We start from the raw sequence: 24593 nt of genomic DNA, 5'->3' as shown, positions 1-24593 counted from the left end.
CTTATAATCATTTCGGTATGTTCCAGTTCTTACGAAGTGTCCTTCAACCTTTTTCTATGGGTTAAACATCACACTGGATGTCACGAACACACACTTACATGCGCAGCTGTTTAGCCACTAAAGGGCTCGCCGATTTGTCTGTTGTCGGTCAGGGAGTAAGAGAACAAATTGTTCAGACTGACCGTGTATTGAAACACCCGAGCCTTACAACTGTTTGATCCTTTATCAACCCAAGGCCAGTAAATACTGAACCCTGAGCCTTGGAATTCAGCGGCTGCCTGTGAGGGAGGAGCAGCCTTCGAACCAACACACACTACATTTCTGCTACATTGTTTGTGTGCTTAATGGTCTGTGTGAGGTCCATCTTGTTAAATCCGACTGCGATTACCTGACCACTGGGCTGATAAAAAATGAAAAATGGACACCCCTGCAACTTCTGGAGGTGACTGAGGCCAATACACAACACAAGAAAGGGGCGTTCCTTAATCATTAGTCAATATTTAACACGCACCAGTGCATTTAAGACTGAACTATACAAGATGCTTCACCTCGCATTAAGGCAAGTATGTCTTAGAGCAGTGGTTCCCAAACTTTTTCAGCGTGCGGCCCCCCTTGAGACAGTGCATTCCTTCGCGGCCCCCCAAAGAAAATTTGTGACAAAAAACTATTCTAAAGCTTAACATTTTAATAAAAAAACATTAAATTATACTAGGGATGCACCGAATCCAGGATTCGGATTCGGCCGAATACTGGGCTTTTTGACGGGGTTCGGGTTCGGCCGAATCTTAGATTTTTTTTTCACCGAACCGAACCCTGGCTTACGCTACGCTGGTTGACGTCACGCGGCCATTTGAATAAGTGAAGTGAAGTGTTTACATGTGGACCGTTCGAATGTATAGGCTGTGAGAATCTGAAAATGGAACTCGTAAGCAAAAAAAGTTTTGTTTGGCAGTACTTTCAACCAAAAGAAGGCGATTCAAGTCGAGCTACATGTTCAATTTGCAAAGCCGATTTGTCTCGTGGTGGCAAGGACCCTAAGCAGTACACAACATCGCCGCTGTTAAAACATTTGCGTCTAAAACATCTGAAAGAATACGAGATGTGCATGAAGGAATCTACAGACAGCAGGCAAAATGCAGCAACTTCAGGTACGGCAGAGGAAGGACAGTCACAGCTAAAAACGTGTGTTAACCAGACGACCATTACTAGCTTTGCTAGCCCTACACCGAATAAACAGTGGCCCTCAGATCACACACGAGCTAAAGCCATTCATGCAGCAATTGGGAAAATGATAGCCATTGACTTGCAGCCCTATAGCATAGTGGAAGACACTGGATTTAACGAGCTACTCCATCTGCTTGAGCCACGTTACAAAATCCCCTCCCGGCGCTTTTTTGCTGACAAAATCATCCCAGAAATGCACAAGTCCATCACTTCCCGCATAAAAGAACACGTTGCCGAAGCACATGCTTTAGCATTTACATGCGACATATGGACTTGTGAGTACACTACACAGTCCTACATCAGTGTTACCTCACATTGGATTGATGCTGATTTTAAGCGCACACATGCTATTCTTCAATGTAAAGCATTCGATGGAAGGCACACCGCATTAAACATTGCTGATGCACTGCAAGAAAGTATGAACGCGTGGGACATACCTGTTAACAAGTGTCACCTGGTCTTGAGGGACAATGCTGCAAACATGCGGAAAGCCATGTCCGAGGCAGGGGTTCCAAGTGTTGGTTGTTTTGCGCACACGCTCCAGTTGTGCATCCACGACAGTCTTTTATCACAACAAAGTGTCTCTGACCTGATCGCACTGTCCAGGAAAACTGTTGGTCACTTTAAGCATTCTTCAAGTGCTCAATCAAGGCTTTCTGATCTACAGCAGGAGTTGGGGCTGCCAAATCACCATTTAATACAGGACGTGTCAACACGATGGAATTCAACATATTTGATGTTCAATCGTTTAACAGAACAAAAACGTGCCATAAACATATACGTGTCCGAAACAGATGGTATGCAGCATATTCATGCACAAAGGTGGACTCTGATGGAGGATGTTCTCAAGGTGCTCAGACCCTTCGAGGAGTTGACTCGAGAAATAAGCGGAGAAAATGCATGCATATCCACTGTCCTGCCAGCTGTGATGATGCTGAAGCGCTATGTCCACAACGAAACAGACGATCATGGAATCAAGCAGATGAAAACTCGCTTGCTGAAATCTCTACAGGATAGATTTGAGGGAAGCGAGCAGAATAGCCACTTAGTTGTGGCAACAAGTCTGGATCCCAGATACAAGGCGAAATTTTGCGGGAGTGACACAGAACAGTGTCGATCAAAGTTGCTTGTGCAGGAGGCTGTTTCGCATTTATCTGAATTCAACCAAGACGCATCTGCTAGGCCTACTACTTCAACTGAACAGCCTGAGGAGGAACACAACGCAACAGTTTGCAAAAAGCGATACTGTTCAGGAATCTGGAGTGGCTGGGACGATCTGTACCGTAGCAATACAGACTCAGGTGCTGACGTGGAGATAAGAGTTTTTTTCCCTTAGAGAGGATCCTCTTCAGTGGTGGAAGACAAACCAGCAGCGATTTCCACTGCTGGCAAAAATGGAAAAGATTTACCTCTGTGCGCCACCAACATCTGTGCCTAGTGAAAGACATTTCAGTACTGCTGGGGACATTTGTTCCCACACTGGCACCTGGCTGTCACCTGTTAATGCAGAGTGTCTTGTTTTTTTTTAAAGGAAACTTTCATTTCATGTGAAAAGTTAGAGGTTATTTAATTATGATGCAGGAGATGTGTGTGATCTTCCGTAATATTTTTTCGTTTTTGGCTACTGTTCTAATCGTAGCCTGGCCTACTGTTATATAAAAAAAGAAAAAAAACAGCCTACTATCCATGTTCATTGAATAAATGTTCAATAACAAAGTTCAGTTAAGTCACCATATTTTGATTTAAAATTTAAGAAAAGAAAAACACTTTAATTTGCATTGTTGCACTTTTATTAAAAGTTTTTGGTTTGTACTTGGGTATGCATAGGCTTGTTATTATCAAAATAGTTTTTTTCACTTGTCATCCTGGCATAATTTTGCCAATTTTTTTACAGTTAAAATAAAATAAAATAAAATGAGAAATACACGGCTGTGGACGTTGTTTGCTTCATTAATATGTTTTACTGTGTTAATGTAATAAGGATGCCAGTAGGATTCGGTATTCGGATTCGGATTCGGCCGAATCTTAAACGGTGGATTCGGTATTCGGCCGAACCCAAAAAATCTGGATTCGGTGCATCCCTAAATTATACAAAAAAGTAGTGCTTTTGGTTAGTAGCCTTATTTTTTTAAGTTTAATTACACAGAATTCATGATAAATTAATATATTTCATAAAATGTCATAAAACTGGGGCCCCCCTGGCACCATCTCGTGGCCCCCAGTTTGAAAACCAGAGCACCCCAGTAGCAAAACTAGTACACTCACAGATCATTAAACACTCAAACACAATTCAGAGGATTAGGGGAAAACTCACACCACATTGGACAACAGCTTAGTCACACATCAAATGGAGAGGAAGCAGTATCATTGAACCAACACTCAGTATTGTCATAGGTCTCCAAGTTACTAAATGGATCGTTCAGCTGGAGTGACTCAGGGTTAGATGTCTGACTTAAAGGTGCAAAGGCAACTCATCACTCGCCCTTTATGAGGATTAAACCAGCTATCTTCTGGTTACTAGCCCTGAGCTACGTTAACTATGACTGTGTGTTTCAGAGTTGCAGGAGACTTACTTTTGAGGAAGCGGTTGCGCACCCATTTATTCTGCTTTCGGGCGTAGCGTCGGGTCACTTGCTTGAGAGACTCGATTCCTGTGGGTGAAGAGATAATGTCACTAATATGTTAGGGTTTCGGTAGCACAATTAATAGAGTTTGACACTAGCATGGCCAAAGTAATAGGGTTGATGTGGAAGTTTGGCACTGGCCCGACATAGGGATGGGCAAAAATATACATTTGATTCGATCTTCAAATTATCAAAACAATATGAAGAGTTTGGTTCCAAAACGCAATAAATCCATTTTGACTAATTTCAGTAAAAACGTGTTTTCTATACCTAGAAAATGACAAGATGAAAACCACTATTTTCTGTTACAAACTTTCACATAGCATCTTTAGGTTATAACAACATTAAAAATTCAAATACATAATTTGATTTTGAAAGATTTATTTTAAAAACTTTTTTTTTCACATTTATATATTGAATCAATATATAAATGAGCATTCATCTTTACCATGTTATATTCATTTAGTTGACTAGGTATGCACTGATTAAAAAAAAACATTAAATGGCATTAATCAAAACACTTACTATCATATTAATAACACAGTCATTGCTGTGGTTATACTTGACGTCGTCGCTTAACATTTTTCACAGCGATCAGACGTAAAATGTTTTGGTCCTGCTCGATTTTCATTGGCTTTGCGTAAAAGAATGGAAAGTTTTTCATAAGATCCTCTGGGGTCAATGTGTTAGCTTAAGAGAAGCTTGATGCTGTCAGGAGAACAAGCAACCAGGATTTTCTCCCGAGTGCCTCTCGCGTAAATTATGAGATTTTGATGCCTTACATTTCTTTCATGTCACAAAAACCACCACAGGTTTATCAATGCCATCAAAGTATTATTTTGTTTTTGTTTGTTTGTTGATCACGAAGTACAAGATGAGGAAAACTAGGATTTCGTATATTCAACGCGCCGCCATTATTGTTTACAATGCGTGGAATGGTGCGCTGTGATTTGTTGAGCGGATTTATTGCATTCTACAGAAAAGGAGTGGCGTTTATTACGTTTTGGGAAAAAGGGAGACAAGATGACAGAATAACACGGCGGATATTGTATTTTGTGTAAAATGAAGAATTTACTTTTAAATACTGACCTGATACAATACTGATTTTGGCAGCAACTCATTTTTTTTGAATGCACGTATCGCTTTGAGATGCAAGGTGGCAACTTAAGTATGTAAAGCGCTCAGTCAACACCTTAAAAGAACTTTCAACAGCGGTCCCAGTTCAAAAATATAAAATGTCTTTAATTTACAGTCTCCTGCATGAGAAAGAGACGCCAACAAGAGAGATGGATGCATGCGCGAGCACTGCTTTTTTTAAAGTCTCCAAACTTTAAATTATATTATATTAAAACTCATCTTTGAGCATCATAATAGCATATGTAAAAGTTTTTCTGTGATAGTAATTTCTACGTGCTTTAAAGCTGCTTCAGTGCAATTCCCTTTTTTAGTTTACATGGATCTATGAATATGCAAATTAGGCTCCACCTCTACTCATCAGCACAGCTCTGACCATAGATATATGAATATGCAAATTAGTCCCCGCCTCCATCCTTTTGCACACGTAAATCGATGCCAATTTCAGTAGTTTCGGGCACGTAACTGCCAAGTCCAGTTTCACAATGTACATGTGAATTGAGCATTTGCAGCACCAACTGTTTTTAGCGCTGATGTTCACAGGTTAGACTATTTCACACTTCACGTTGACTTCAGTACGTGCGGGTTCAAATGTGATGTTACAGGTGTGTGATGCCGCAAACCAAAGGGCAATTTCAAACCACGGGAATGAGACGTCTTGGAAGTCTCAAATATTATAGATAACTCGTCATTGGTGTTGAAGATGAATTTGCACATGGTTTTGTATTAAAGCATTTAAAAAACACCACAGTATAAACAACAATAAAAACTTGCTTTTAACCACAGTGGAATCGATTATTTGCTTATAGGCATCGATACAGTAATCGCTCACATTAGCATCGCGATGCATCATAAAATTCAACATATATTCAACAGCAATAGTTCACACTTGCCTTGCACAAAAAAAGTGAATAAAACGTTGACCCTGAACAAACACGAGGCACTGTTAGACCTGACAGAGTGAGAAATATTTCAGACTGCCTGTCTGAGATTGTGTTTTCTCTTTTAAAACATTTCTTTAGGAAAGGTTTTGTAGCCAAACAAAATCAAGACCACTCACTTTCATTTGAAAGGACTAAACAGAATCCATCAATATTAGCAGACATTCAAGTTCAAGCTAAAATAAAGGTTTGATTCTTACCCTTGATCTTCAGTTTCTCATGCTCTTCCTGACTGATGTCTTGACTCGCCGTCAGATACTCGTGAAACTCTTTAAAGCCGATAGACTGGAATATGCCATGCTGATAATCCTGGCTGCAACACAAATCAGACAAACTAAGTTTCTAATTTTTAATAAATTAGTATCACTATAAAGTAGATTTATTTTTTTAACATTCTAGAATGAAGAAAAATATGCAAGCATAATAAAATCATAAATAGATGCCATCTAAAAAACCAACATGAAGGTTATTCATAGAAATTATGTTTTATTAGGGCTGGGCGATTTGACCTAAAATCAAAACCTCGGTTAATCTAACATTTGACATCGGTTACGATTAATAAACGATTATTTTTTGCCTCATAGTTCACTGACAAGGTTGGAAAGTTTATGGCACACCTTAAATCAGCCTGCAATGCAATTATTCACATTTTTCCCAAAATAACTGCATTAGCACTAGATGATCCTGCTGCTCAGTTAAACAGTGTTTGAGTTCTCCTCCATGTTTCGCTGTGCCACTGACAGGACGGGGCGGAGTTACGCAACATCACACGCAGCAGTTTGTTTTTAAAGGGAAAGTATTAACAGGATTAAAAACCGAAATAACCGACATGATAAAATAATGTCGGTTAGAGGTTCTGAATTTCGGTTTCGGTTATTTTTCGATTAATCGCCCAGCCCTATGTTTTATTACTTTCACACTAATCAGCCATCAGGTACACTGAGTACATGAGAGAATATGCAAACAGAGAAGCCATTGAAACAGGTCTTCTAGGGTCCAAAGAAATGAAAAATAACCCAAATCACTTTATACCCAAACCTAACGTGCATAAATTATTTTTTTTTAAAGTAAGACCTGAAATGAGATAAACCCCGAGAAAATTAGACTTGAGTCCAACTCAAACTAGTGGAATATTTTTATACCCGACTGGACCCGAATGTTAAAGCCACTGACGTGAAACCCCGTTGGTCTCTCATTCAATTTGGGCCGCTGCTCTATTTATTCTGATTTGTTATCTGACAACGACACCAAGTTAATCGCTAATGTGCTTTCAAAACTGATTGACAGGTCTAACTCAACAAAAATTAACCTACCGCCAGCAACACGATGTCACAAGTGCTCTTGGCAAACAGAGGAGAGGTTGAAAAAGGTCTCGATGCACACACGTGAGATAGTTTGGGTCTTAGGTCCGTTCCGCAAAAACACATTTAATTCAAATTACCCCAGATCTGGTGACACTATTATTTTACCCAACCTGTGTTTAAAGCACACGTGAAACTTTTAGACTAGGGCTGTGACGATACATTGCGTTCCCCATTAAAAAGACCTGCCTGAAATCGATTCTGAATCGCAAGGCTCCGATTCTGTGCTTTATGCACAGCTTGTGCGTGTACTACAGCTCTGTGATCAGTAGGAAGTCCTTATTAATCTAAAATCACTACGAGTTTAAGTCGTTTATAAATGTGAATTTAAAAAAGTAACACTCGTCAAACACAATCATTCAAAATATTTTTATTATCATGAAAATACCTGAAACAATCTGAAGAACAGCGATATAAATAATTCTTTAGACACTTCCTGGAATAGCGTTTGTAATGGTACTTCTTCTGTGGCACAAATGGCGTTTTTTACATGAGAGCGCCCCCTGGCTTTTTGATGTAGCGGCATTTCACCGCAATTCATTCAAATTCATTAATTGAGAAATCGCGCATTTGCAGGATTTATCGTTACAGCCCTATTTTAGACCCGAACCCGCTCGGTTTTCAATTTAAGTGGACCCGTAAAGACCTCTATATTGCACAAACTGTCCAAGCTGTGATTTTATCTTGTGCAGCATTTTCGTTTTTAGTGTGGTCATACAAATGGTCATGCCTGTCGCTGAAATCTTTTTGGGTGTCTCATCTGGTCACATGTACAGTGAGGAACACCCTGCTATTTTGCAAGTTCTCCCACTTAGAAATCATGGAGGGGTCTGAAATTATCATCGTGCATGCATGTCCACTGTGAGAGACATAGTAAAAAAAAAAACAGAAATCACAATATATGATTTTTTAACTATTTATTTGTATGATACAGCTGCAAATAAGTATTTGAACACCTGTCTATCAGCTAGAATTCTGACCCTCACAGACCTGTTAGTCTGCCTTTAAAATGTCCACCTTCACTCCATTTATTATCCTAAATTAGATGCACCTGTTTGAGGTCTTTAGCTGCATAAAGACACCGGTCCACCCCATACAATCAGTAAGAATCCAACTACTAACATGGCCAAGACCAAAGACACTAGAGACAAAATTGTATACCTCCACAAAACTGGAAAGGCCTACGGGGAAATTGCCAAGCAGCTTGGTGAAAAAAGGTCCACTGTTGGAGCAATCATTAGAAAATGAAAGAAGCTAAACATGACTGTCAATTTCCCTCGGACTGGGGCTCCATGCAAGATGTCACCTCGTAGGGTCTCAATGATCCTAAGAAAGTGAGAAATCAGCCCAGAACTACACGGGAGGCGCTGGTCAATGACCTGAAAAGAGCTGGGACCACCGTTTCCAAGGTTACTGTTGGTAATACACTAAGACGTCATGGTTTGAAATCATTCATGGCACGGAAGGTTCCCCTGCTTAAACCAGCACATGTCCAGGCCCGTCTTAAGTTTGCCAATGACCATTTGGATGATCCAGAGAAGTCATGGGAGAAAGTCATGTAATACTTTTTGGTCGTAATTCCACTAAACGTGTTTCCACTAAAAGTGGGAGAACTTGCAAAATAGCAGGGTGTTCAAATACTTATTTTCCTCACTGTGAATATGAGCACTATTACACTAGGGGTGGGCGGTATATTGAGTTTTGGTGTTATAACAGTATTTTTCCTAACGGGATATTGGAGGACAATAACACCTATGTTTTTGCGGTCTGAACAGGCCTTTGCAACAGAAGCTCTGCCAGAAATGTACACTGATGTCAGGTGTTAGCTTTCCGACCAGCTAGCCTGCTGAGCAGCTGTTTTTAAACAGGATGGTCTTTTTTATTACAAGGTGATTGTAAAATCTAACACGAGGCTTTCACTTGAATGTAAACATTTATTCCACTTTGTAAAAAAAGATATTTATTGTATATTGCAACTTATCCCAAAATCAGATATATAAATTTTGGCCGTATGACAAATGCTCTTTAAATAAGCTCAAAAGGTAAAATCGTAAAAACATTCAGAATATTAGGAGGGAAACACGGTCACAACATGGTCACTAATGCATCAGAACACCAGCCCGAAGGCAAAAGCCAGTCAGCTTGAATAAACAAAAAGAGATCAAGCGGTCACAGGGACACAGACAGCGTAGACGGGACGAGGGGGTGTCTATTGACAGGAAAAGGAGAGAGAGAGAGAGGAAAGAAGAGACAGTCAAAGTCTGACCTTGCTGCCTTGCGACTGCTACCAGTGTAAGGTGAGAAGCTGGGCGGAAGGACGGCGGATGCAGACAAGAAGAGGAGGAAGGGAAAAGAGAAAGAGAAGAATGACGTCAAGAGAGTGGAGAAAAGTGCTTGGGTGGCGAGTTTGCAGAGCAAGACAGTCTGAGCGGGACGTGGGGGGTGCGATCGGAGGGACGGAGAGCTGGGCAGTCGGCCACCGGTTCATTAATCACCAGAAGCCACACCCCAAAGCTGCCCAACCCCAGACACTGCTGTGTCATCAACATCCATACACACAGACGCACCGCAGTGCAGCCCATCCGCCAATATCCCTGCACAACTCAGCATGTGATAGCACTAACAATCAATAATTAATCATCTTATCAACCTAATATTGTTAATGCACTGGTAAATGCAGGACAGACCAAAGCAGCGTCGCATGATCCGATCTCAATCAAGATCCCATCTAATCCTTAGATTACGCTCAGATAACCTTATAGTACTTTATTCAGCCAATAAAAAACACAGCAAAATATAGTTTTTAACCTTTTCTTATATGTAAATGTGTTCAAATGATCATGGATTGATTGGATTATTGCAAATTCAGATTTTAACATCCACTGAGAAGAGATCCAGTTAATTAGGCCATGCGTTCTAATTTGCATACTATCTGTCCTAAATAGTATCCGAGATTATGTCCCAAACAAGACTGCAACTAACAATTATTTGTCAAATTGATTAATCAGCAAATTATTTCAACTAATCGCTTAACCTACCAACTATTATAATTATGTAGGCATGACCGTAGCAAAACCTCATATGTTGGTTGACAAAACATACATATACATGAAACACGTGAGAACCAATGTTTGTCTTATGTGAAGCAAGCATGCCGCCATTTCAGATCTAGATGTGTTTATAATCAAACATGATGTATTTATCGATACACCAAGGGTGGCTTGTAAAATATTATAGAGTTAAATATTGGCAAATTTTTTAAGTCCCCATATAGTCAATTAGTTTATAACTAACAACTCATCTTTGAGCATTAATAGCATATATAAAAGGTTTTCTGTGACAGCAATATTTTCATGCTTTAAAAAAGCTTGAATGTAACGCTACATCCTTGCCTCATTTAGTATAGGCAGATCTATTAATATGCAAATTAGTCCCCGCCTCTATTCAATCGCACAGCTCAGACCATAGATATGAATATACAAATTAGCCCCTGCCGAATTAGTCGCAACCCCTCAGACTATAGATATATGTGAATAGATGCTACATTCTGCACACATATCTGCTAAGTCCGGTTTCACGCAATCCATACGTGAACTACGTGCTTGCCCTAATTTTAGCGATGATGTTAACAGGTAACAGCATTCACACTAGTGTTGGGCGATATGCCCCATTTTGAGACTGTCCTATTGTCAGCCTTTGAGATCGCCGATACGCGATAGTATCGGGGGGCGGGGCAGTAGTATACTCATTTATTTTTTCATTTTTTACAAATTTATGACAAGTCACTTGATTGGTGGACAAAAAAAGAAGCAAGGGCAACACTGTCATGATCGCATCCTTCTTAAAACTGATGCCATTAATCCATCTGCGTCATTAAGTCCAGTTGCTCTAAAATTTCCTGCGTTCCAGGAAGAGGAAACAATGCACTGGCTGGTTTTAACCCTATGCGTGCGAACATCCTCTCTAGTGCAAGGAAATGTCAGAGCCGCGCATATTACAAGCTCATGTGCGAGAAGGAGTCCGAGTCATGCGCATTACAAGTTCAGGTTCTAGAAGGAGTCCATGCCGCGCGCTTTCAGGTCCGAGCAAGAGTAAAAGACGTGCAAGAAGGAATCTGCGGACGTTAAAAGCTCTCCCACGCAAAGTTAGGCCAACAAATCCTCTCATGCGAGGAAAAGCATGCAGTGCGCATGTTAACGTGAAACTATGATGATGATAATAATAACCATCGGCAACTATCGTCATGAAAGTCCGCTATTGGCAATATGTCTGACGATTGTCTATCGGCACAACCCTAATCGTACTGCACGTGTGAGCATCACAGAAGTAGAGCTAAAGCAGCAGTGCTGCAAACGTTTCAGCACTGACTCCATGCAGAATCCTTACATATCTAAAGCTTAAACTACTAATCCACTTGTTCAACTTTGATAATATGATAGGTTAAATGTTTGTGCCACAGGAAACCAACGCAATTTCAAATCGCGGGAATTAGAGATGTTGCGATGACGGAATTTTCCTAATCGGCATAGGAGGGGCTTTAGGGCTGGGACAACGCAAAAATTAACTCGACGCAAAATATGCACTTCCATTCGTCAGACCCAAAATGGCTCCGCCGTAGAGTAGTAGAAACGCGAGTGGCTCCAGTCCACGCCGGTTTCACACCGCAAGTGTGAGCGCTGCGTAAGCGGCGCATGTTTTTTTCAACGCCCATGTTAACAAGCATGCACTTGCTGAGATTGTTTCTGCGTCTGTTCTATGTTTGCTGTGCTGCTCACGCTCAATTAAAGTGACAGTGCTTTGTTTATGGTTTAAATGCTTGTGGAGTGACGCGAAAAAGTGTAATTTTACCATAAAATCATGAATGTGATGCCAAGTGTGTTTTAAACAATGATGAGTTTGAGCAATTTAACAGAAAGCAATGAAATACGTAAAAACACACTGTTGCCAGAAGACTGCGCTTTCAGTCAACCTCTGCCCAGCACTAAATTAATCCTCATCTATCTTAACAAACTTAAGAGAAAGAGATTTAATAATGTATGTGCTTCTTAAGTCTATAATTGTGTTTATATATGTCATTACATGAACTACAACAGCAAGAAAACAATGTGGATAAAACAAATCAAGTTATAAAAATTACAATAACCATCAAAAGGCACATTGAAGAGGTTTTGCTCATAAATGCATGTAAAATAAAGTAATGTGATGTTGAGATTTTTATACTGTTACTAAACTGCACCGTATGCAGTAAAAAGTATTTTGAAGCTTTAAGAGCAATAAACATATATTGCAATGTTAAGGAATTCATGTTTTTTTTCCATTCAGATATGTAAATCAACATCGAAGTCGAATCTGACTGATAAAATGAATCGTTTAATTAATCGACTTCTATCTGGGGTTAACTATTCCTTTAAACTGAAAGAAGTTACATCAGTCGTTTGACTTGCTCGGTTGCTTTGACTAATCCAAGTGTTATGTACATCTGTTACTGGATACAGTTCAGGATGTCAAAATCCCGGATTGTCATCATTAAATTATTGACTAAATATGGAGCAGTTTGCGGTTTAAAAAATTCAATTCATTCAAGGTTGCCTCCCTTTATGAAGCTTCAAAGTCAGACCTGCTGAAACCTCCATACCCCCCAACCAGCCAATAGAAGAACATCAGGCAATGAACCTGCTGGAACACGTTGACTGAAAAGGTTTGATGTGCAGAACAGGTTCAGCCTGCAAAACTTCGCTTTCTTGTATTTCTAACAGTTAAAAAACAGCTGTGTAGCTATTGTGTCAGTCAGCATGAGTGAATTAAATTTCACAGTTCAATCAGAGGTAATACTGACTAAGGATTAGTCATTGTGGAACATCTGACCCAATTCAAAACACCAAATAAAGGATCTCCAAGAACAGCAAACATCAATGCTTTTTGTTCATAAAAATCTCATTTAAAAATGATCTTGTTTCACACAACCAAGATCTACCTGCTCTCTTTGATCTTCTTCTCATTAAAGCGTTGATGAAAATCTTTCAGCTCATCAATCAGCCCAAGGGACAGCATCTCATCCACACGCTTGTCCAACCTCTCATCCAAAGCTGCAGGAGAGAGAAACAATTAGGAATTGAATACTGAAACATAAGGAAGTCCCATTAAAACGGCTGAGCTCATCTCCTACAACTGTCTGATTTTCATACCGTCCATGTCAGAATGTAACCAAAAGACGCAGGGGTCACGAAACCGCAACGGACCACCGAGACAATCCCCTCCATCCTGTCCTCGCTGCTTCTCCAAAAGTCGGCTGTGTGGAACCCCGCTGTTCATGTACACCTGCAGGCTCCTCGCAATCAAACAAACAGCTGTTAAAAATCTGTTTCATAGCCAAAATATTAAATGACTCAAGGCAATTCTGTCAACAATGCATATTTCAAATGCATTTGAAAGGGTTGCACCTGAAGAATTGTGTCTCGGTTGAACATGACTTGGCAGTAACAAGCCACATATCTAAAAGGAACATGGGGAAAAACAAAAACCTGTTTTCCTGTCATGTTAAACAGAAGGTGCTCATTGTTATCATGCGCTTGGAGTTCAAGGATTTTTTTATCAGGTAGAAACATTAGAACTGTAGATTGTGTGTTTCCTGCCATTTACCACAAATGTGAAATTTTAAATGGAAAATGTGCAGTACAGTTTATAACAGTAATGAATATTGTAGAGCTGCGACTAATGGTTATTTTCATAATCGATTAATCAGGCGATTATTTTTCGATTATTCTAGTAATCTGATAAAAACAAATATTTTCTCAATAAGATTTTTCATTCATACTTTTAAAAATGCACTACTACAGTGGTTTCCTAATATAACCTTTTTGATTAATATTTTAAACCTTAAATGGAAAGTTTGTGCAGCTTTTAAATGGTAAAACATCTTTCAATGTCAAAATAATAATAAATAAAATGTATCGAGTTTACAGTGATGTGCTGGTGAATAAATGTAGCCACAGATTAATAAACTAAATCTTCAACTTTAGACCTTGATGAGAATTAACATTACTCGGTAATAACAAAATAAATAAGCCATATGATATGAAAGTGAAGTGATATAGCCTACATTGTTGTTACAGTAATAAAAACCTGCATTTCCCCTTACTTTAAAACAGATGCTTAGTTTGTAAGGGTGTAACGATTTTAATTTAAAATCGAAATTGATCGAAATTAAAGCCCGGTTAATAGTCGTGCGTAAGCTCTACGCCGTAGCTACGCAGTGGGTTATCCATAGCCTGTGCGTAGTTTTGCGTAGCCTGACGTGCACCTCGCAATTGTTTTAACAGCGCGTCAGTTCTACGAGGACCGCAAGCGCTGTGATTGGTCCACCAGAACCCCTCCCTTCAGGTAAAAAAACAGTGTCATAGGTATTTCCGTTTGTGACAGTGAAAACAAAGATGAGCCAAGTTGAGGAGTGATTTAACTCAAACTGCAACAAAAGTCACTGTTTATTTACTTCCATCATTGCTGGTCTTCTCAAATCATACACAAGTTGCTGTTTCTTCTTCATTTGTTGGTTAACTTGCCAAGGTTCTTTTTCATTGACGGTCGCCCTGCTACTGTGGTTACACACGTGGATACTGCCTACCAGCGGTCTGCTCGTGTTTGCACGTCGACGCGGATGACGACGCAACAGTATAAATGAAAACGACATGGGACCTACGCACAACTATAACGAGCCCTTAAGTCACAACCTCGAACTTCGAATTAAAAAATGGAATCGTCGATGCTGCCACGCCCCCATATCATGTCCAGGAGCTTGCCAAGCGAAAAAAAAAACACACGCATTGAGTGCTGCGAGTCAACCTCCTCTAACTTCGCTAGCTACAGACAGTTAAAAGACAGCATGGCAGATGCAGGAGACAACACGCGAGCTGCTCTTTACATGGGAAACAAAAAAACAGCACACGCCTCCCGCCTTCAGCTGAACTTAATCAGAGCACGCACGCGTGCACAGCGTCTGTGACAGGACCGGTTGGAGATCCGTTTAAGTTTCATAACAACTTATTTCACTTGCTTAAGAGTTATGAAAACAACATTTAAACATGACTTGGAGCATAGCATAGTCTCACAATCTCGTCTGACGGTAATAAAAGCATGTTTTTAAGGTGCAAAGTACTGACAGCAAGTTTTGTTTTATCAGGAATGTGCGTGTACCATATTTTTCCACTGGCAGCACGACTAACATGGCAGGGCATCTCTGGGTTCAAGGTCAGATATTATATTTCATAAAAGTCTAGTCTAAAAATGGCATAGCAACCTGTTCTTAAAAAAAAAAAACTAAAAACCGAGAATTGAATTGTGACATTAGAATCGAAAATAAATAAAATAAAATATGTAATCGAATCGAGGATTTGGAGAATTGTGACACCCCTATTAGTTTGTGGTTCATTACTATTTTTATGAAAACAATTAAACTAATATAAACTCACTTATACTTCTGTCTCCGTCATTGTCCTGTCAGGGTTGCCAGATCCTCGTAACAAAACCAGTCCAAACACCATTAAAAATTTTGTCCAAAACCATCCCAATAACTACTCACAGCCCAAATACCAACTAAGAAACCAAATTCGTCCATCTCCAACCTGCTGAAACAGTTTAAAAGAAGCTTATTTCAGACAACCACCGAAATGCCGCGGATAACGCAGGTCCTCTGGTCGCGCGGTGAGAAAGTAAAGCACCTGATAAGCGCGCGTTGTATGAAAAAACAACACCTCAATTTAATTATAAGTGCACAATTGCCGCTGTATAAAGCAGGCTTGTGTCTGCGCTGTCCGACAGTGGTGCTGAAACATGTGACGTCACAGACCAACTAATTGATAATGAAATTTGTTGACAACCAATTTTATTGATTAGTTGATGCAACCCTGGAATATTGCTTAGTTAAAGTTCCGGTAGCATAGGGCCCCCAAAGCTTAAATCAAAATACAAGATCAAACTCCAAGACCAAGAGCAAGACTTGAGGTTATACTGAACATGCATAAAATGTTAAGTGTAAAGCCATATTAATCTTAAACCCTTTCTCCATGGAGTAGTCTATAATGCTGACCTGTGCTTGAGGTAATCACCACATTTCACACGCTGGAAACACACTGTGGACATCTCTAAGGCCATAGGCCACAACCCACATCCAGGCCAAGCCTTTAAACTTAGATTGCAAGATCACAAAGTCAAGTTTAACTATTCGATGATTATCGTAACGTCTTGTGGTATCATAGCAGCAACTACCTCGCAATCTTGCGCGCATCATTAGGATGCAATACGGCTGCCATGTCAGGATCCACCTCCATCAGGCGTCTGTGAAGTTCAGGACCACCCAGTTTCTCAAGCTCCGCCTTAGAATCTGAAAGGGGTGGGGCTTCTGAATCAGTGTCACTCCCCTGCTGCAGGCCAGACAGAGGTGAACTCGTTTACATTATTTCTGCCAACAAATTCAGAGAAAAACGCTAATAGCCCTGTTATATTTCACAAAATCTTTTTGGACAAACCCAGTTTTATTTTTCATTTTACAGATCTTTTACAACATGCAAGTGTCTGCTATAACACATTGTAATATTTCTCATGTACTGTAACTAAAACTTAGCTAATATAAAAAACTGATTGTGTCCAAACAGTGTTTAAAATATAATTTCCAAACAAACAGGATGCATAATTTATATTTACCCCAGAGTCAATAAGTATTTTCCATAAAATTGACTCGATGTAGTAGTTGGTCCCTCCAACAATGATGGGAAGCTTTTTACGATGATGCATGTCCTCTATGTTTCATATTAAGGATATCAAACGCAATGATTTCTCCCAATAACACCTCAATGACCTCACAGCACTTCTGAATTATGTATGATGCTATGCAATCACATTAGTTTAGACAAGTCAGACTGCACCGCTGCTACAGTTCTCAAAAGAAACACAATATCAGATTCTCAGACATCAAGATAATCATTATCACTAATGTAGACTGTAATGTGATGTTATAAATCTATATGTGGTGCCATGAGAGGGCAGCTGGTTCTACTGGGATATAAAGACTCTATAAAACGGCATTAGACGCCGTCTCCCTGGAGCAATTACATAACTGCTTCTATACATTGTGTATATCAGCACAGGCCCTAATACATGAAGAACAACCCCAAGCCAAGTTTTACCTCAATATCAATCATCATGCTTTTTTACATAACATCATCCTACATAATGTAAAAAACATTCTGTGAAAATATAACCTTGATATATTTAATATAGACTCTGTAAGGGCATAAGATTGAAAAAATTATTTCAGATTCAAAAGCCTACTTGCTGTCACAGAGACAGGTGACTTTACATTACAGCTTAGCGTTTTTATTTATTGAGTCATCTTACATAATAAGGACTGTTTGCCCGTTTGAGCTATAATTGCTTGCCCAGTGCAATGGGCTTGACATTAGCATTGCTTATTTGCTACCATCTCTGTGCTCTCTGAGCAAACACTTTGGATATAAAAAACAGTTCATTAATAGGGCTGGGTATTGGCAAGGGCCTCGCCATACGATACATATCACGGTACATGACACATGGTATGGTGTATCACGATAAACTTTTTTCACTAGGAGCACAGTAGCCCCAACTGAAAAATTTAGGGGCGCAACCAGAAAATTTAGGGGCACACACCGTAAATCAACATGCTAACCAAATATTCACATTTCTACTAATTTCCACTGTATTACTAATAAGTACTTTCATGATAGATACAGAAAGTACAATGTGCTGTTTTCAAATTCAGTGTCACATCACAAAAAAAGTGTCAAATTTACTGGTCACACATGTGCGACTGGATGTAAAATTCAGTGGCACACTCTCAAATGTTGGTGCCAGTCTGGAGCCCTAATACAGTACGTTGCATGTTGCAATAAAAAATAGAGAATTTTTTAAAACTTTTTTAAAGCCAAAGTGCTTCCACATGTTGGATTTGAAAGCTGCAAGTGTTTTTTAATTTTCTGCCATTTTTTCACTGCTAACTTCTGAGACATTGGCCAAATGGCCGTATATGACAGACAACTGGACAGCGACAACTACAGCGGCGGCGGCGGAGGTCTTTTGATGCACACAGAAGAATTTGATGGGCTTTTAAATATCGATACTAAAGATCGAAATTCCGATACACTATCATGGATTTTTTTTATCACGATAGTTAGCTGTATAGATGTTTTTGCGCAGCCTCATTCATTAATAATATTATTATAGAAAATGTGAGAAAGAAAGTGCAGTGCATGGTTGTGACTTTCAAATCAAGAGCCAGTTGTTATCGCCATAGAAACCGGAGGCACGCTTGGGACTGCACATGCGCTTTAGCGTGTTAGCGCTGACTGACTCTGATCACGACTTTCCTCCGATCGACTTGGGTTTTACACGCATTGTTAATCAGACTCGGGACCCCAAGTAAGTAATCTGGGACTGACCCGGACCCGACTGACCATTTTAAATAGGGATGATGTCCCGATCCGATATGCTGGATCGGTATATGGACCGATTCGAGCTTTTTGGCTGGATCAGACATCGGATCGAGGACCGACAACATGACCAATCCAATTCCGATATGTGCGTTAGCGTGGTTGTTACTGACAAGCTTGAAGCTATTAAAATGACAACATATTATAAAAGCACCATAAACGTTTTATGCACTATATTCAAAGTCTTTTAATACACTCAATAGCTTAATGTGAAAAAACAAACGCACATTTAAAGATATTTTAGTTAACAGAAACTTGCGGTAATTGTAACTTACTCGCAAACTGGGCTAATCTACTGGTGAAGCGGTAGGATGAAACACGTCATTCACACACGCACACACAAGATAACTGTAGGCTATATTAAAGACCTGATTTTATAAAGTCTTAAGCCGTTTTTCAATATGCGTTCTTGTCTGTACTTGCGTTCTTGTGGACTTGTGAAACGTCATCAGTCGCTGCCCAAGTACTGTTCCAAATCAAAGTTCGGATCAAGCCCAAGTTCACATAAAATCCCCGGATGTGTTCTTGATCCGCCCATTTTATCGAGGATGCATCAGAGGAGACTTGTGTGGACTTATAACAGTGAAGTTTCCCAGAATGCATTTCGCGTCAGGAGTTCGTTCTTCCGAGTCTGTACTTGCAAGTTCGAACTACGAAGGACACAAGTCCAAGTTTCGCGTACTTGGTATTGAGAAACGGCTTTAGTAAGCCATTGGATGGTTGCAATTCACTTTGTGCTGAGCACACGATGCATCTATTCTCTTTGTGTTTTAACAGTTATGAATTTTCCATTGCAGTGCGAGGATTCCCATGACAGGATGATTCAAGAGCATCAACTTTGCACCCAGGAAGCCCATAAGCGTAGTGTACAGGATGATTTAGGCGCATCAATTCTGCACCCGGAATGTGCATAAAAAGTCCAGTCAAGCGCACAATTCCCAAAATAACCATCTGCACACTAAAGCTTTTTTACTATGACAGTTTTACGCAATTAAGAAAAAAATATTTAGCATACTTAATTGATCAAACATACCTATTATATGTTCCCCTAAACATTGTCATGATTAATATTTACTAATGTTTCCTGTAACTTGTAAATCATTGTAAATTATTGATATTAACATTTAAAATGATACTAGATGTAGCAGAAAGCACCAAACACAATTAATTACAATAGTATCGGGCAGATATCGGTATCGGCTGATATTCGCAATTCTGGTATCGGAATCGGAAATGAAAAAGTGGGATCGGGACATCCCTAATTTAAAATATAGACCCGTAACCATACAGGTCCCAGGTATTTCGTGAAGACCTCTAATGCATTCAAGTCGGCTCAAGTTCAGAGACATGCAATGATAAAATGTGACAAAGCACACCAAACTCATTAAGAGAGACACAACGTGCTCGCACGCAAAATGTCATTATCAAATACTGTCATTATCACGGAAGAACAAAAAAGACACAGTTTTATGCTATATATACTTTGTTAATATACCTGGGTGGGCGGCCTGGCCAAGTAAAGTCAATGTGTAGGAAACATTGTCAGTTAATAGAAATGCTGTCAATTCGTAATAATTTTTTGTCGACATTTAGAAAATAATGCTGAAGTTGTGTGCAAATATTTAATGGAAACGCAGCTACAGACAGACTATTTTTAAAGAATTTAAAAACATTTTTACCAGAATGTACACATTTCACAAATAAAATATTTTTTTACACGACTACACTAAAATGGGGGATGTGGATAAACTAACGGCTAAGAAGCACATAAGTATGAAATTATTTGGTGGAAATACGATCTGGATATTTTGTGATCTACCACACCCACATCACTCTGTTCTCTCTGGGGATGAAGGTACAAAAACCAATAAGAAGAGGAGAGGGGAGCAGGGAGGGGCAGATACAGACTGAGATTGTGAGGGACTGAGAAGTAAAGATGCAGTGAGAGGAAGACATGAGGGGTGTGGACACGATCCTCACAAAGATTAAAACACAAAAAGACGGCTGAGCATCTTTGACCCATATGGCAGTCATGTGCAGGCTTAATGACACAAGTTTATGATCACGTCCCTTGATATTGTTACTGTAGTTGTTAATTTTAGATAACAAAATTTTAAAATATTGTTTTTGTGTGTGGTTACTGCAAGCCATATCTACTGCCGTTTTTATGTGCCACTATAAACAAAAATATTTTATGTGCCACTATAAACAGAATTTTTTTTACATAAGAAGATAAAAAATCACTTGAATGCTCTTAACAGTTCTTCACAATAATCCCAACATTCGTAATGCAAATCTGATTTTTTTTATTAATAGCGCAGCCCTATTTCAATTCACAATTGGCAGCAGATATCGCTCTAAGTGAGGTTAGCTAAACCCATCAGTCGGCACTCATGGAGAAGTGTGCGAGGTGAACGAGTGCACTTATGTCTGGAGGAGTGATGCTGCAGACACAACGAGAGCCGCCCCACCTCTACACACACAGACGCAGCAGCAGCATCTCCCTCAGCTAATAATATCCTCCTCATCTCTCACAGACATCTGCAGCAGGCGGGCGAAGAAATCGAGGACAGTCTCTCTCCCCTCGTCTAATGCGTGCTTTTCCAGTTATTCCCTTAAATTTACAAAAAGAGCGTGTCGCAAGTGTCTGGAGAGAGTACAAGCTAGCGTGACACAGAAAATGCCACAGCCATTCACGTGGTGCGCTGACAAAATGCCAAATTCCACAAAAGTTGAGAAATAAAAAGATTACATACGAGAGACAGTCGCACAAAAGCCAACTCAAAGAGACAGTGACATTTTAGAAGAACAATTAGTCAGAACTCCCATTAAGACTGAGATCTTAAAAGGCTGAGTAATGGCCCATTAATTTCATCTATACAAAGAAACAAAATAAAATGAAATGTGTATATTTAGGAAGGGCTGTCAAATAAACTTAATCGATTCATCACATCTGTGGGTTATAGGAAGCTGGTTAATAAGGTCGGTTCTGGCTTGGCCTATTAAAGTGTTTTTAAATTATTCTATGCTTGGGTAACAGGAACAGTGAGATGTTAAGAAGCAAACAAACTGGTTTTAATTCCAATTCTCTTTATTTTATGTAAATGCAAAAATCATCTTACACATTTCTAGTGTATTGATAAAATAATATAAGATATAATTAAATAAAGATATATAAAAAATATATATCCTATTCAAACTGGGGAACACGTGAATTCTTACATTTTGAAAATATACACATAAATTGGCCATGTTATATATCTGTACTTCGTAAATTAAACTTTACATTGTAAAGGAAGGCGATGCCTTACTGCACTACTGTTAAGTCCAACATCATTCTATGCTGTGTAGAAACCAAAAATGCGTTCCTCAATCAAGATCACTGGTGGGATTTACCTTAGCATCATGCAAATTCTCTTCTTGAGTTGAACTTTTTCCAACTTGCGCGAAAGACGTGTTTGAGATAATTGATGCACGTTTGCGGCAATAACAAACCCCAAATTTGTGTCATCTGCATTGCCCCATGCAAATTTGCATTTTTACATTGATGTTTTATGTATAGACTTCTCTGCTCGTGATCACCATGTTGTGAGTGTGCGAATGAAATCTGACACCGGCATTGCAAAGCAGAGTTAAACGCTAACAGCTAGCGCATAGTGACTGAATATCAACTCGCTGTAAGCATTTTTAAGTTAAATATCCCAAATCATGCCGGCGTGCACACAGTAACCAAAGTTCAGGGAATATAAAACGGACAGATTTGGATGGATAAATCGAACAACTGCAATTCACTTGCGCGCATTGAACCGTGGGGGTCGAACCGAACGGTTCAATATTATATCGAGAATTGTGGCATCCCTAATACATACCAAATGCGAATTTCGATTTGCATGAGTAGATTGCATACAAAGTCTATACTAAGATAAAAACAGATGCGAACTCGCACAGGGAAGAGCGAATGGCGCAAATCAGGGTGCACGAATGACACAAAATGAGATGACGCGAATGAAGTATACGGCCAACGCGAATGAAGTAAACGGGCAATGCGAATGAAGTAAACAGGCAGCGCGAATGAAGTAAACGGGCAATGCGAATGAAGTAAACGGGCAACGCGAATTAAGTAAATGGGAAACACGAATTAAGTAAATGGGCAACGAGAATGAAGTTGCCTGTTTACTTCATTCGCGCAGTCTCATTTTGCGTCATTCGTGCCCCCTGACTTGCGTCACACATGCTATTCACCTCAAACACGTCTTCGCGCAAGTTGAAAATCTTCAACTTAAGTGAAACAATTGGAAGTTAAATCCCACGAGTAAGGAACGTGATGCTTCGTGTTAGGTGGGTACGCAGCATTAGTGTGCTTGCTAGGATACTAATGCTAAGTGCACAGTTCCAACGATTCTGTCTCTGTGTGTCGCCCGTATCTTTTAATGAGGTCGTTAGAAGGTGTTTTTAATTTTGTTTGTCCTAGTAACAACTACAACGGGTTACCGTCCTCTCAATAAATGACGGAAGACGTAAAATCCACTGCTTTTCTCTCATTGGCAGTCGCTCCAAAAAGTCACTCATCATTTGCATAAATTTGTCACGTAGCTGGACACTGCCACTTCCTGTCACCAATAGCCACTGTTGCCCGTGTTGCCGAAAGTCTCTAAACTTCCAATAAAATAAACGAGATCAAGTTTCTCAATTTGACTGAATATCTCCAATAACCACAAATGACTGACATTCTTTTTTACTGGGGCAGGATTTTGATTTGTATTTCTGTTACCAATTGTTGGAATTAACAATTATACTTGGCCTTTAATGAGACATTGCATAAAAATATAGGAATTTTATTGTAAGTTTACTTTAAAAAACACTCAAGAAATGTATATGCTTTTCAATTACTTTTACCTTCAGAAATATTATATTTGACTTAAAATAGACGTGGATACTTCTCTTACAAAATCGCATCGATTACCCTCAGAAGTTCTTTTTTAACCCACTGGAGCTGCGTGGATTATGTCTCTGGGGTAAATCATGGGGTACTTTAATTTTTTGATGGAGTATTGTTTTAACATAACATTGCTTGTGCTTGGCTGAAGAAAGTCACACACACACCTTAGATAACATTAATATGTGCATTTTTTTTTTGTGGGGGACATATTGCTTAGTCCAAGACAAATATCCTGAAAATGTGGCTTTCAGGAGCATGACGCTACAAAATATTTTTGTGTATAGCTTAAAACTACCCTCAAAATGCAGACAGATGATATAATAAAAGTGTGGCTTTAAGACCAAGCTGCTGACTCATACCACAATCAGACCTTTAAGGAGACAACAAAAAACCTTAAATAATTTAATTTGATGTAGTCTGATATTTAACTTTAGTGCAACGTTGATGTAACAGAAAGGATATGAGAGACAGAGCTTTATTTCTGAAGTCCACCACCGTGTATCCACTGACCAATGGATCCACAAAGCTGATCATGTGATGGGGACACTGCGCTTGTTCCTCCTCTGTAACCTTATTGGTGATGATATTCAGCCCTTTGTATACCTGCGGTGAGAGATCAACCACAGCCAATCAGTGATCACATCAATGAAGAGGTTAGAAGGTTATTCCAGGTCATCTTGAATTAAAATTCCCCAAAAAGAGATTCTCTAACACGCTTCATTTGTTTTTACTTGTTTTGACATTCATTATGACATGATTACTACATAAATCCCTCAGGCGACTCATTTTAAAAACCTCAGTGAAATAGAATTAAAACAAAGATTGCTGGCACTTCCTTACACCGGTAACACTAG

At 39.4% G+C, this 24593-nt stretch overlaps 1 protein-coding gene across 1 annotated transcript in view; it reads right to left on the bottom strand.

The window, feature by feature from the left end:
* Positions 1–24593, bottom strand: part of trit1 (tRNA isopentenyltransferase 1) — a 60436-nt gene that overhangs the window by 15722 nt on the left and 20121 nt on the right. The window contains exons 2-8 of the mRNA XM_055219976.2: positions 24202–24342; positions 16981–17079; positions 16546–16700; positions 13470–13612; positions 13259–13370; positions 6124–6236; positions 3798–3875 (exon numbers count right to left, since the gene is read on the bottom strand). Coding sequence (XP_055075951.1) covers positions 3798–3875; positions 6124–6236; positions 13259–13370; positions 13470–13612; positions 16546–16700; positions 16981–17079; positions 24202–24342 — 841 coding nt within the window. The remainder of the gene's footprint in view (positions 1–3797; positions 3876–6123; positions 6237–13258; positions 13371–13469; positions 13613–16545; positions 16701–16980; positions 17080–24201; positions 24343–24593) is intronic.

Source organism: Misgurnus anguillicaudatus, chromosome 20 (genome assembly GCF_027580225.2).
Source record: "Misgurnus anguillicaudatus chromosome 20, ASM2758022v2, whole genome shotgun sequence".
In the NCBI taxonomy this organism is placed as follows: Eukaryota; Metazoa; Chordata; class Actinopteri; order Cypriniformes; family Cobitidae; genus Misgurnus; species Misgurnus anguillicaudatus.
This window is presented reverse-complemented; position numbering and strand designations above follow the sequence as displayed.